This window comes from Protopterus annectens, chromosome 14.part0 (assembly GCF_019279795.1).
Source record: "Protopterus annectens isolate FY-2018-M chromosome 14.part0, PAN1.0, whole genome shotgun sequence".
NCBI classification, from domain to species: domain Eukaryota; kingdom Metazoa; phylum Chordata; order Ceratodontiformes; family Protopteridae; genus Protopterus; species Protopterus annectens.
In genome coordinates, this window is record NC_056748.1 from 494997669 (window position 1) to 495012575 (window position 14907).

Here is a 14907-nt window from a genome sequence, read left to right on the forward strand (position 1 = left end):
AACCAAATTTAAACAGACTCTGTAGTAAAAGAAAAAAAAAGTCTTTGTACACACAAACAAATTTAACTCAAGATGCTAAAAACACTGTTGCTAAACTAAACAAAGCACTTTGAATCCTGATCAAATCAAGCAAACGCAGATATGTGGTAAAAGTAGCCAGCCAGGTGAAGGATAACCCCAAAGCCTTCTTTAATTATGTTGGAAACCATAGAAACTATGCGTAGCACTGTACAGAGCTAATGGTAAATTATATCACATACTCTATCCCAGAGGACACAGCCAATCCACTTGCCAACAAATTTATCTGAAATGTCACCCCTCCCTCTATCCTATATTCCCAGATCACATACCCATATCTCTCCTACCCCTCAAATCTCCCAAGTACAAGTCCTCAAGGCACTATCCTAGGCCAAGAACACTACTTCCAGGGGACTGGATAACATACCAGGCTACCTGTTGGTCAGCTTGAAACAGGACTTGTCAGATCTCCCACAAAATCTATTCAGTATCAGTCTCCAAATAAGCTTCATGCTGGATGCATGGAGGGATAGCAGCCATCATCCCCTTACACAAAGGTAGGGCATCAATGGTCATGGGTAGATGTTCATCGTGCATACAGCTGCAGTCATAACAGATGGGTTTTCCTGCCGTCAGGCGGGTCCTCGGTCGACCGAATTCCAAAGTCTAGGTCCGGCGTCGGATGTCATCGCTTCTTCCCTGACGTCCGTGCGACAGGGGTATAAAAGAACCAGCCGACACCATTTTCTTCAGTCTTTCTTGCCGCGCGGTGCCCAAAGCAGAAGAAGTTCGCAAGTGCCGGTCGGCCAGCTCCTGAGATTACGAATATTTTTCAACTGAAGTCTTCTTGAAGGCTAAGTACCCCATTGGGGAAACTTTTCTTGCCTCATACCGATGTCAGACAAAGTTAATAATTGCATTTCATGTGGGAAGCAAATACCGCATAAGGATTTTCATTCCCTCTGCATTCCTTGCTTAGGCCCAGACCACGACGTCTCGGCCTGTCGTTTTTGTGCTACATTCAACAAACGCACTATTAAGCATCGGGCGGAGTTTGCCCAACACTATTTTGGCAAAAGATTTAATTACATTATGTTGGCGGATACTCAGACTCCAGTTTTGACTAACAAAGATAAGGACCGACATACGAGGTCCGCGACTTCTACCGACACCACGCCAAAGCCGACTACAGGTGGTCCGGTTCTCAGTGAGGCGCCTACGCAGCCCCCGACTACCGACAACACTTCATTGGCGGTGTCTTCTGTGCTCTAGGTCGCAGGCTCTTTGGCCCATACCCCGACTACAGATACCGAAGCCACCCTTGGCGGTGAAACTCAGAGTTTAGACAGACCTGCCACCTCTCAAGGTGTCTACAGGCCTTCCTCTTCTTTTTCCATCAAGGCTTTCACTAAGTCTAAAGCAGCCATGCAAACTAAAAGACAGGCTCCACAGGGCCCTTCTGAAAGCCCCATGCCTAAAAAACAGATGCTCAAAATGGCTGAGGATTTGATTTACTCTTATCAGAGGTTCCCAACCCCCCCACCCGGACAAAAGGCCCAGAGTGGAGGAAGAATCCCCCTCCTCGGACCAGGCCTCCATTATTTCAGGACATTCTGAAGACCAGGAACATTCTTACTCCCCTTTCGAAGATTCTGATGCAGAGGAGTCCATTCCCTCTGTCTCCCCCCCCTGAGGATTATTCTTTTGGGGAAACCTTACATACCTTGAGGGAACACTTCCACTGGGAAGGCCAAGAGTACTCAGACTCCAAGAAAAGGCTTAGGGATTTCATTTTGCTTCCTCAGCACAGGCCTCTGGCTATACCTCCTGTCTTAGACATTCTAGATGATGTGTATTCGGAGGCATGCCTTAACCCAGATTCTTTATCTCCAGCCCCAGTCAAGCCAGACAGGTACTACCGGGTTCCTGACTCACACCAATTCCTATACAAAAGCCATGCGGCTGACCCAGAAACTATTTCACAGGGTCCCAAGGGAATTAAGGCCTCCACTGCTAAAATTACATTACCTTCAGAGAGAGATTCCAGACCATTAGAAAGGTGGGGGAAATAGGTATACACCTCGGCCACCTTAACCATGAGAGCATTAAACTGTCAGTTCCATATGTTAAAGTACCAACAGTTTCTGTTATCACAGTTGAGAAGCAAAATGTCACAACCTGAACAACCAGACTTGGAGGAGTTGCAGGATTTGATACATAGTGCAGAACAAGTGGGTAAACATACCTTGCAATGTGGTTTTGATGCTTTAGAGGCCTCATGTAGAGCTGCTGTTACAGGATCAGTCATATGTAGACATGCCTGGATCAAAGAGCAAGCCTTACCAGATCACGTCAAAGCTAAATTACTAGATGCCCCTCTACAAAAAGATGTTTTGTTCGGTGTTAAAGCTGAGGAGGTATTAAAGAAAATGGAGGAAAAGGCAAAATCAATGCAAACAGTGAAAGATTTCCTACAGGTGCAACCTCCACGTTTCAGTAGAAATTGACCTTCCAAAAATTGGTCCTTTCCAGCCACGGACAGACCCCAAAGAGGTAGATACAGGCGCCCGAGGGGCAGATGACAATCTCAAGGATCGTTTAGAGGCAGACAATGGCAAGCACCTACACAAAGAGGTGGTGAGGATAGTTCACAGCCATTCAGAAAGCAGAACCAATGAACTTTCCCCTTTGCATGCCAAGCAAGGCTCAAATGGCAGCACCTTTAGGCGGAAAACTGGCATTATTTTCGAAAAATTGGCATATTGTCACAAAAGACAAATGGATCCTGGACATTATAGACAGAGGCTGCAGATTCCATTTTTACACCCTTTCAAAAATGAGAGGCATGCCAAACCTGCCACACAATCAAGGGGCAGAGGCTCAAAAACAAATTTTAGATCTCATGGACATGAAAGCTATTCAAGAGGTACCTGCACAAGAACAGGGTCAAGGTTTTTATTCCAGACTATTCCTGGTACCAAGGAAGGTAAAAGATTGGAGACCTATTTTGGACCTATCCATCCTAAACACATTTTTACTCGTGCCAAAATTCAAGATGCTCACATTACAGCAGCTTCTTCCCATGCTGGGCAAGGAGTCTTGGCTGGTAACATTGGTGCTCAAGGAGGCATACCTGCACGTCCCAATCAGACAAGATTGCAGAAGATACCTCAGATTTCTTGCAGGTTCAACCCATTATCAATTCTCTGCATTGCCCTTTGGCTTATCTACTGTGCCCAGAGTGTTCACGAAATGCCTGGCATCAGTAATTACCTACTGCAGACTTCAAGGGATACAAATATACCCATATCTGGACGACTGCCTGATCCAAGCGGACAGCAAGCACATACTTCTGAAACATCTGGCGTTTGTAATAATGTTGTTGAATTCTCTGGGATACACAGTCAACAAAAAGAAATCAAGGCTAATACCCTCTCAAACAATAATTTTCCTGGGTGCCAGCTTGGATACAAACACCCAGATGGCCTACCTCACGCCAGAGAAACAAGGGCAACTAACTCAATACTTCATAAAACTGGCAACTTTCACCAGGCTGACTGCAAGGAAAATCCTGCAGGCTCTGGGATTCATGGCATCTTGCATCCTACTAATCTCATGTGCAAAGCTGCATATGAGAACTTCAATGGTACCTAAAAAAACCTATGGTCTTAACACAGCTACAGTTTGGAAACAATAATACCACTGATTCCATGTCTTCAAAAGGAATTTCTGTGGTGGGCTCAAGCATGCCAAAGAAACACAGGTCTCCTATTCTGCAAGCCTCAAGCAAATCAAGTCATCACAACAGACGCCTCGGACTGTGCCTGGGGGGCGCACATGACAGGTCGGTGCATTCAGGGCAAATGGTCCCAAAAAGAAAAGCACCTACACATCAATCAAAAGGAAATGCTGGCAGTAATAAATGCTATTATAGCTTTCAAAGACCTACTGCATCCAGGTCAGCTATTGATAAGGACAGACAACACCACAGTAATGTGGTACATAAACACGGAGGAACCCATTCATACCCCCTATGCAGGCTAGCCATGTCTCTTTGAAACATGGCTCTGGGATTACAATTGAACTTCAAGCACAGTACCTGCCAGGCAAGGAAAACTCGCTGGCAGACAACCTAAGCAGAAATATGACAGATCCACATGAATGGAAGTTGCATCCTCAAGTGTTTACAAAGATAATTCAAGCATTGGGCAGGCCAGACATAGATCTCTTTGCCTCCAACAGAAATCACCAGTTGGCAAAATTCTGCTCAAGGACCTTTCACCCACAGGCCTGGAAAGTGGACGCACTCTCTTTCAGTTGGACAACAATGACAGTTTATGCCTTTCCACCTCTTCCTCTGCTGCCCAAAGTTCTACTAAAAACCAGAGCAGACAGACCAAAGATGATTCTCATTGCTCCAGACTGGCCAAGACAACACTGGTACCCACTCCTGAGAAGCCTGATGCATTCCCCACCATGGATCCTGCCTCTAATGCCTCTTCTACTGACTCAGCACAACTTCAAAACCCTTCACAGCCAGCTGAAAACACTCAATGTAGCCGCATGGAAAATTCCTTAAATTCACAACAGACCCTACTCTCCAAGGAGGTGCAGGATGTCATTTTGGAGGCCAGAAGGCCCTCTACTAGAAAAGCCTACTCCGCAAAATGGAAACGGTTTTGTGCCTGGAATGAGAAAAAGGGTCAGAATCCTGAAATACTGAATTTACCTCAAATATTACAGTACCTAGCTGAGATGCTAAGCAGTGGACTTTCATTCTCCTCCATCAAAATCCATGCCTCAGCCATTTCTGCAGAATACAACACTGATCCTCCTTTATTCTCTCACCCCCTCTTAAGACAGTTCCTCAGAGGGGCTAAGAATATAAAACCCCCAAGAAAGCAACCAGTACCTGCTTGGGACCTCAATTTCATTCTAGAAAAACTAACCTTGCCTCCATTTGAGCCAGCTGCTTCAACAGAACTGCAATATTTGTCCTGGAAAACAGCCTTCCTTCTGGCTATCACCTCAGCTCGCAGGATTTCGGAATTACAAGCCCTCATGGCTGTGCAGCCTTTCATCATTTTCCATCAGGACAGAGTTTCCTTACGAACCAATCCATCCTTTATGCCAAAGGTAGTAGCAAGGGTAGCCTTGAAAAAGGCTATCCACTTGCCTACCTTTTACCCTAATCCTCAAAACAAAGGGGAGAGACTATTACATACCTTGGACATTCACAGGCAGCTGCGTTATTATTTGGACAGAAGAAAGCCTTTCAGAAAATCAGAGCAACTCTTTGTGTCCTATGCTACAGGAGCTCAAGGGAAGCCTATTTCCAAACAGACAATTTCAAAATGGATAGCACACTGCATACGTTTTTGTTACTCTTTTCATGGTAAAACTGTACCTGCAGGCATCAGATCTCACTCCACAAGGGCCACATCTACCTCTGCTGCTTTGCTCAGGGGGGGTTCCTACCAAAGATATTTTGGAAGCAGCCACTTGGAGTTCTGTACATACCTTCTCCAAGCACTATCACCTACCATTATACTCCAAATCTAGAGCAGGCTTTGCCACTGCAGTCTTGCAGGGCATCTTGGCTCCTCCTTGTTCCACCTAGTGCCTACCACCCCTTTTTAGCTTTGGGATTCTACCCATCTGTTATGACTGCAGCTGTATGCACGATGAACATAGTACAGTTTTGTACCTACCATAAATGTAGATGTTCGAGTGCTAATACAGCTGCAGTCCAGGTTTCTCTCCCTCCTTCCCCTCTTGGGACAGGCCTAATGGCTAACACCTACTCATACAACCTGATTGGGGTATTCTTTTATGGTGTATTTGCTTGCAACTACTGTTTTTTGATTATATTGCATTGCATTACTACATAAATTTATGTATTTCCTTCCTTCTGGGGGCACCTGACATCTGGGGCAAGAAAAACTGAAGAAAATGGCGTCGGCTGTTTTTTTTATACCCCTGTCGCACTGACGTCTGGGAAGAAGCGACAACATCCGACGCCGGACCTAGACTTTGGAATTCGGCCGACCGAGGACCCGCCTGAAGGCAGGAAAACCCATCTGTTATGACTGCAGCTGTATTAGCACTCGAACATCTACATTTATGGTAGGTACAAAAGTGTACTTTATAGACCCATAAGGCTGCACAGCCTCATCTCTAAGGATATGGAGAGGATCATTATGGAATTAATAAAGAAGGACTTATGCAACCTACAAGCACTTGACCCAAGCCATATCGGATTAAGGGCAGATCCTGCATATGTAACCTGGTCATCTTCAAGAATGGTTACTGAAGCAGTGGATGAGAGCAAATCAATACGCATTGTATATCTAGGCCTTACAGAGGTGTGTTGTACACCATCCCACATTCAGGCATCATAGATAAACTTTCCCAGTTAAAAGTAAATCTGTATGTAACTTGTTGAATAGTAAATGGTTTCACAAATGCAGCCCATTAAGTTAGGGTGGGCAGCTCTGCCTGTTCCAAAAGACCTGTCACTACCGGTGGACCCCACTGTTTAGTCCTTGGGCCACTTCTGTTTGCCATTTACTTCTTGGATGTCATAACAAATGATGGTTTATGGCTGACCAGGTTAGCAGGTGATTATTGCTTTGGTGCATTGATAAACTCCCTAGCGAACACCAAGATCCTGCAAGAGGGCATTTTCCAAATAAGTTGCTGGTGTCAAAACCATGAACAAACCTAAATGTCAAGAGATGTGTTTGGCAAGCATGACTACCCTTGTAACTATCGCATTTACAACACTTCAGTGAAAGTTTATCCCGTCAGGGATCTGAGAATGTATATCAATAACAAAATATCCTTTCATCCCCTCATATCCACTCCTGTAAGGAAGCCTTTTTTTAATCGCACAGCTTGCATCTAAAGGTATGACATCCAGGTCTAGGGATGTAATTACATCATTATTCTCTGCTCCCATTAGGCCAGTCACTGAATATAATGCCAGTTTGGTATGTACTTGTCAAAACTGGAATGACCATAATACTTTCTCATTATTAAAAAAAAAATCAAGGGCCTAAAATTATGCAGACTGTCAAGTCTTGTCTCTCTTTGCAATAACTTATAGGTTACTAAAACGTAATCTCTGCCTCGTATATACAGCCACTGCAGATTCTGTCCTGCCATTACATATTCACAAATCCAGTGGTAGTATGAACACCGTATCAAGAGGTCTTAGTCTCTTTTATAACATAAATAGGACATGTTGGAGAAATGAGTATGTATAAGAGAGAGTACTATTTCTGTAGAACCATCTTCCAGTCAGCATAAAGCAAAGTGCTTCTGCATCTTTATTCAAACAAAATTTGGACGACTGGATGGGAAACTGTAAATTCACCCCCCAGTTTAGCAGCTAAGTCCCTCATGGTAAGGGGCAGCAAGTAAATTCTTCTGACTACCTTTGGATTATTCCTACACAAATATAGGGGGCGTGTAGGAATGTAAGACTAGGCTTCTTAAGATCCTCACAAAGCTGTGTGTATTTGTAGAACACTATGTCTAGTCTTTCACAAAGACTGCACATCTCCCTAGAAATGACCAACATTTGCTCCTTAAGTCAGTTTCTAAACTGTCCCAGAAGTAGTCCATTCACCCCCCTGTTTTCTCTGTTATCTTTGCAAGGGCAGAAACAAGGTGAAAGCCTTTTATGATCTAGATGTGCATTGTTAGCTCAGGTTTTACCTGAAATGGGTAGGAAGACTAGATAGCTGCTTATCTTGTCCTCAGAAAGTAAGTGAAGGGCGGTTTCTAACATATAAACCCTTGCCCCATGAAGTCCATCTGTAGTATGTCTTGCCAAGCAGGTAGGATACTGCCTGTTGCAATGGTAATGCTAGAGTTAAAGGTCTCTTCTGTTAAGGCACGTTTACTTCTAGTACTTGCTTCAGAATTCTCTGCATTACAGATATTGTTGTCAGAGCCACATGATGTTCAGTGTACACTTTACCCAGCACTAGTGTTTCATTTGCATCTCCAGGAGTTGAGTCTTTTTGATTTATTTATTCTTCAGGACTCTGAAGCTTGGTCTTTGGGGTGTCCTGTTTCTCTTTCCACCTTGCTGGATTATTGTTTGGGAGTTAATAGTCCTTGACTCATCAAAGAGGGCCCACATTCTTACTGTATTAGTTGATCTATGAGGATACCTCCTCTGATGAGTCCAGTATATTCTCTTTCTGTCCCCCCCTTGTGTGTATGTCTTGCATGTCTTGTACAGTCTCAGATGTTGGAAATATTTGTAGATCAGGCAGATATATATTTGTGTCACTTGTTAGTAGTCTGTCTCGAATCTTCATTGTTATTTCTTGATTTATAGAAAGTGTACTAATGACTTACTAGAGGTGAATAGTCTAAGACGTTAGGCATAGTTATGTAGTCAGTGTGTGATATTGTGGTGTGCACCAGGTACATACCACTGTACACCGGAGCTTCTGAGAACAAAGTGCTGAATTACGATTGACGGAGGTGATGAATCCAGTCACTGATCCTTCATGGATCCCCTTTTGTACATTTGTTTATTTTGAAAAAACAATTCTGTTATTTGTTAGTAGCACAGGAAGGAAGTTAAACATGGAGGTCTGATTTTCTTTTTTTTTTTCTCCTTCACAGCTTTGTGTAATCCTAGAACCAATGCAGGAACTCATGTCCCGCCACAAAACCTACAGCCTAAGCCCCCGTGACTGCCTCAAGACGTGCTTGTTTCAAAAATGGCAGCGGATGGTTGCTCCTCCTGGTGAGTGTGTATATTACTGTATTCAACATTTCAGACTTTGTAGGTTTACTTAAAGTTGTTTGTAAATTGTTAATTAACAGTATGGAGTACTTTCTGGATGAGTTCTTTAACTTGGAAAACTCTCAGAAATGAACAGTATAAGCATTCCCAGCATTAAATGGGAATGGTGACACAGTGACGTATGGAAAGTAAGTGAACTTTTAAAGAAGTAAATATTTATATACCAGCTTTAATTTCAACTCTGTTTTGTAAACTATATTCCCATTTTCTTTAATCTGTGCCCTGTCAGGAGAATTGCAGAAAACGTGCACTTCTGATAGCTTTAGTAGACGGTTGTTCCTTTGTGTAGTTTTTCTGTAAATATTTCAATATCAAAACAGAATTGCAGATGTCCTTCCTCATCACTGTTGCAGCGTTCCTCACTAAAGGGATACCCTACGAAGAGTAACCTACGAAGAGTAACCATACATCTGGCCAGCATAGCAAAGCTTTAGGCACTTCCAGGAGCCATGCATCAGATGGTGTGTCCCACATCCAGGATGTAAACTGCAGAGGTGAAGTACAAGCACCCAATTATCAGAACTTCTTTGCCAGCAGTCCAAATGCTACTTTTTGAATGCTGTCTGTCAAGTTTTGTCACGTTGGTCCAGTTACCAAACCTCTGACAAATAAGTACTCCATTGGGGACTTTTCCTTCTTTCTTTCTGTTGGGTTACTGTTTTCCTCTTTGTGGATGGCATGTAAATGTGAGTGTGGGAGGGAGATTTCCCATAGAGATAGACGCAAGTTCATTTTCTGTCTCGGAGCAGACCATGAACAGCTTTTGTACCCAAGACACTTCATAGACATTTCTTCTCCCTTTCTTTTTAAGTTGAGAACCTTCCAAATTACTGTTTTATTCCAAATTTCTCCCTTCTGACAAGGACAGCAATGCTGTGAATAGGTATGGAGAAAAGTTTATACCTCGGCCACCTTATCTTTCAGAGCCATAAACTACCAGACCAATATAACCAAGTATTTGCTGCCTCTTCTGTCTAAACTTGGTGGTATTTTGACTGACATGCCAGATGCTATTTCTTCCTTGAGTTATGCTTCTCAGGTGGCTCACTACTCTATCAAATGTAGCTATGATGCTGCTGGTGCATCATTTAGGGCTGCTGCTTCAGGTTCTGTTTTACACAGGTACTCCTGGCGTAGGTTACAACCTCTTCCTGATATTATAAAAGCCAAGTTGTTGGATTCTCTCTTGGATTCCATGAATCTATTTGGTTCTGCAGGTGCATAGCTTTTTAAAACCTTTCAAGATAAAGGGAAGGTTATGCACAATGTCACATTTTTCATTCCCTATAACGAAGTTTCAAAGGAATTATCCTTCTAAGTTTTCCTTTGCACATAAACAACAGAAGCCTCCCTTAAGGAGCAGTAAGTCTTCCAAATGGATTTTTTCAGACATCTGTGGTGATGCAGGTAATCTGTGCTGAGTGCGGTAGCCCAGGTGTTCATTCTGTACTGAGTGTGGTAGCCCAGGTGTTCATTCTGTACTGAGTGCGGTGGTGCAGGTATTCATAGTTCAGTGATGCAGTCATTCTGTTCTGAGTCACTGGAAGAACCTTGTCCAGACCATCCTCTTGTATTGCTGACTACATTTGGAACCCTTCAGAAAGTCTGTTTTATCCCGTCCAGACTTCTAGTGCTTGGCGCCTTGGAATGCATTCACTTGAGATATTTCATGATTAGTTTGACTGGCTCTCCAGTAATCACTGAGGCCATTTAATGTTGCCTCTAGCCTCAGATGCTCATCATCCAAAGTGGGACATACATGAGCAGTAGTCCTCCACTTTCTCTTATCTACTTGCATCCAGAATTGAAAATGTCACTCCTTCCAAAACAAGTGTTGACAGTTGACAGTACTACTTGGTATTCTTTGATTTTTTTTCTTTCAGTGTTGTGAGCTGCAAGCAGGATATTGCATTCCAGGACCCATGAGCCTCATGAGCCAAATTGTTATGCTACTCTTAGAAATGTGCCAGGCCACAGATAACCAGAGAATCTTACCAGACGCTGTTTCAGCTGTATACCTTTATTTTGTTGATTTGTACTTTTCACATTTACTACAACTGAGTTGACTGGACCTACAACAAACCTGACTGAACTTTGTAGTACACTAAGTGGTATATCTGCTTCAGAAGAGGACATAATGTGAGCAAAATCAGGAAACTCAGCCAGTTGTTCTCAGTTTGTTGATGTATTGTAATGATTAACTGCTGCTTTCTTGAGAAAATGCAATGTTAGTTTACATGGATGTCTTTTAACAAATAAATTGAAGTCTGGCGAAGACCATCTTTGAAACTTTGGGGAGGGGGAATTGGTGTTGTCAGTAAATGTACCTGGGCAGTCTTTTCTCTGCAATGCATGTTTCCCTGGCTGCCAACACTAGGGATTTCCTTGTTTGTGATGACCTTGGCAAACAGCAAGTCAGGTGGAGGTAGAGTGGATGATTGAAGAGGGGCTGTGAGATGCCACTGATGGGACACAGCTTTGGTGGGAACCAAAAAAAGTTTATGTAAAAAAAAAAAAAAAAAGTGTTCAGTATGTCACACTTAGTCATTGCAGTACCATAATAGCACACCTGAGTATCTGTGTATGGAATTCTGCTCTTAGGAAAATCTGACATACAAAATGCAGGTGCAGTCATTGTAGCTAATTCTGATTATGTCCAATAAGTTCATCCACTTGGCAGAACTTCATGGGCCTTCAAGATGCATTGTAACACTATGTTTGTAATGCCACCTGTCAAAAAAAATGCCCTGGCAAAACAAAGTAGCCTGGATGTTCCCTAAAACTAATAAAAGATGTACATGGTCATCTTTATGACCTCTTGTTAAGTAACGTCATTGATATTGATTTATATAGGTACTTCATAGTAGAAAATCCCTTAGTTCCCACCTTTAGGGGTCTTCCCAAGATTCATAAGGAATTACTTGACCCCCTGCTGAGACCTATTGTCTCAAGCAAAGGTTGGTTGACCGAGCCTTTATCTATATATGTGGATAAGAAATTCAGGCCAATAGTAAACAGCATTAATCATATACTTAGGGATACCCAGCATTTTTTGGAGAACCTGGCTAGATGTTCTTCGTTTTCCATTGCTGCAGTCCTTACTATTGGGTATAGTCCGCATCCAGTCGGCCCGAATACCAGAGTATAAGGCTGAGCACCGTCAGGGCCCATTAGACTGACGCCAGTACGCCAGGGTACTAATGACCATGCGCCATATCCTCAGTCTTTTGCCGCGTGGTCGATGCAGAAGCAGTTTTGCGAGTGCAGGTTGGCGTTCTGAAATATTTCAAACCGGAGTTTCAGACCGAATCAGAGTTGGCTAGAACATTTTGGTTTTTCTTGCCTCAGTATTTAACCGGATGTCAGAAAAGTGAATAACTGTATTTCTTGTGGGAAACAAATACCTCATAGGGATTACCATACATTGTGTATACCTTGTTTAGGGCCTGAGCACGACGTTGTTGGTTGCCGCTCTTGTGCTAGGTTTAACAAACGACTATTAAGAGGAGGTTAGACTGTGCCAGATTAGTGTTTGGGAAGCGTTGCAATTATAAAATGCCGCCGGATGCTCCGGCGCCCGCCCAAGAAGCGCAAGGACAAAACAGCGGCCTAGGGTTGATGAACCGGCAGTCCCGGACGTCGGTTCTTTAGGAGGCTCAGTGGAGCCAGAGGTTTTGCCAGGAGTTTCTATGGAGTCTCAGGCAGAAACTTTACTGTTACAGGATGTACCCTCTCAGGAGGCAGGCCAGGCTGAGGGGGCTTCTCAGGTAACTATTCTTCCCTCTCTTCCCAAAGTAGTTAGAGCCTCTCCTTCTGTTGCCAAAACTTCTTTAGAGGTAGGCCAAGTTCAGCTTCAGTAGGGGCTTCTCCTAGCATTTCGGGTTCTGTACCTAAGAAACATATGCTTAAAATGGCAGAAGATTTGATTACTATGATTAGAGGTTCTATGGGCCCTCCTGATAAGAGGCCTAGGGTGGAACCAGAGTTTGACAATTTTGAACAGGGTTCAGGGCTTCTGAGTCTTCTGCGGAAGATTTGCAGGAGTATCCTCATTATTCTGATTCTGATGTGGATGATGCCACTCCTTCGGCTTCTCCTCCTGAGGATTTTTCATTTTCAGAGACTCTGCATTCCATGAGGGAGCACTTTAAATGGGAAGGCCAGGATTACTCTGATTCCAGGAAGAGGCTTAGGGAATTCTTGTTTTACCCCAGCATAGGCCCTTAGCTATACCTCCTGTGTTGAATGTGGTGGAAGATGTTTTTGCAGAGGCTGCCCTGAACCCTGATTCTTTGCCACCTGCTCCTGTTAAACCTGATAGGTACTATAGGGTGCTCGAAGCTCATAAGTATTTGTTTAAGAGTCCTAGGGCGGACCCAGAAACTGTTTCTCAGGGGCCTAAAGGTGTTAAGGCCTCTGTGGTTAAAAATCCTGTTCCCACTGACAAAGAGGCAAGGGCGTTGGATAGGTGGGGTAAGAAAGTGTATACTTCTTCCACTCTAGCCATGAGGCGTTGAATTGTCAGTTTCACATGCTGAAATATCAAAATTATCTCCTTTCACAATTGAAATCTAAGGTGGATGCTTTGGCGTAAGGTATTGATTGTAAAGAATTGCTGGATTTAGTTTATGTGTCTGAACAAGTGGGCAAGCATTCTTTGCAATGTGGTTTTGATGCTGTGCAGGCCTCCTCGAGGGTGGCTGCCACTAGTTCTGTTCTTCGCAGGCATGCCTGGTTGAGGGATCAAAATTTGGCTGAGCATGTTAAGACAAGGATTTTGGATGCTCCTTTACAGTCTGATGTGTTGTTTGGTTCACCTGTGGAAGCAGTTTTAAAGAAAATGGAGGACAAAGCTAAGTCTATGCAAACTGTTAAAGATTTTTGCAGGTACAGCCACCAAGTTTAGTAGAAATTGGCCTGCTAAGGGGTGGACATATCCTGCTTATGATTCCCAGTCTAGGGGTAGGTCTAGACGTGGTAGGGGCAGGGCTCAAGGTTCTTTTAGGCCTAGAACAGGGAGTTCACCTGCTCAGACTTCTGGTGAGGGCAGGGGTCAGTCCTTTCGTAAACAGACCCAATGACCTGCCTTTTCAGCTGCCAGTAGATTCTCGTCTGGCAGCTCCTTTGGGAGGACGACTGTCTCTTTTCAAAGAAAATTGGGATTTACTTACTCAAGACAGATGGGTGTTGGACATCATTCACCACGGTTACAGATTTTATTTCCATACAATGCCCCCTTTCAAAGGCATGCCTCCACAAAGAAAAGAGGCTCACAAGCAAGTTTCTCAGTTACTCCACATGGGGGCCATTCAGCCAGTCCCTGTATCAGAAAGGGGCCTAGGATTTTATTCTCGCATGTTCCTAGTACCAAAGAAGGGGAACACGTGGAGACCGATTTTGGATTTATCTCTCCTCAACACTTATCTGGACATTCCCAAGTTCAAGATGTTGACGTTACAACAGCTTTTACCCCTGCTGGGCAAAGATCACTGGATGGTAACTTTAGATCTCAAGGAAGCTTACCTTCATGTGCCTATCAGGCTAAGTTACAGGAAGTATCTGCGGTTTCGAGCTGGAGATTCTCATTATCAGTTCTCTGCATTGCCCTTTGGCTTATCTACTGCCCAGAGTATTCACAAAGGTTCTGGCTCCAGTGATAGCTTCCTTCAGGCTACAAGGAATTCAAATCTATCCTTATTTAGGCGACTGCCTGATTCTGGCTCAAGAAAAGGAAGACCTTCTACAGCATCTGGAATATGTTATAGCAGTGCTAAGATGCCTAGGGTATTCTGTGAACGAAATAAAGTCCAGTCTAGTACCCTCTCAAGACATGTGCTTTCTGGGTGTGAGACTGAATACAGCAGCCCAGATGGCCTTTTAACCCCGGACAAACAAAAGAGTCTATCACTTTACTTCCATCAACTATCTCATCAGTCCGTGCTGACTGCAAAGACAGTCCTTCAAGCATTAGGGTTCATGGCATCTTGTATTCTGGTGCTTCCCAATGCCAAACTGCATATGAGGAAGTTACAATGGTATCTCAAAATGTATGGACACAG

The 14907-nt window shown here is 43.6% G+C and overlaps 1 protein-coding gene across 7 annotated transcripts in view; it reads left to right on the forward strand.

Moving 5' to 3' along the window:
- The window catches only part of LDB1 (LIM domain binding 1), a 1030118-nt gene that overhangs the window by 926811 nt on the left and 88400 nt on the right, over positions 1–14907 (forward strand). For all 7 annotated transcript variants that reach the window (XM_044056251.1, XM_044056248.1, XM_044056250.1 and 4 more), the window contains one exon: positions 8665–8788. In XM_044056251.1, coding sequence (XP_043912186.1) covers positions 8665–8788 — 124 coding nt within the window. The remainder of the gene's footprint in view (positions 1–8664; positions 8789–14907) is intronic.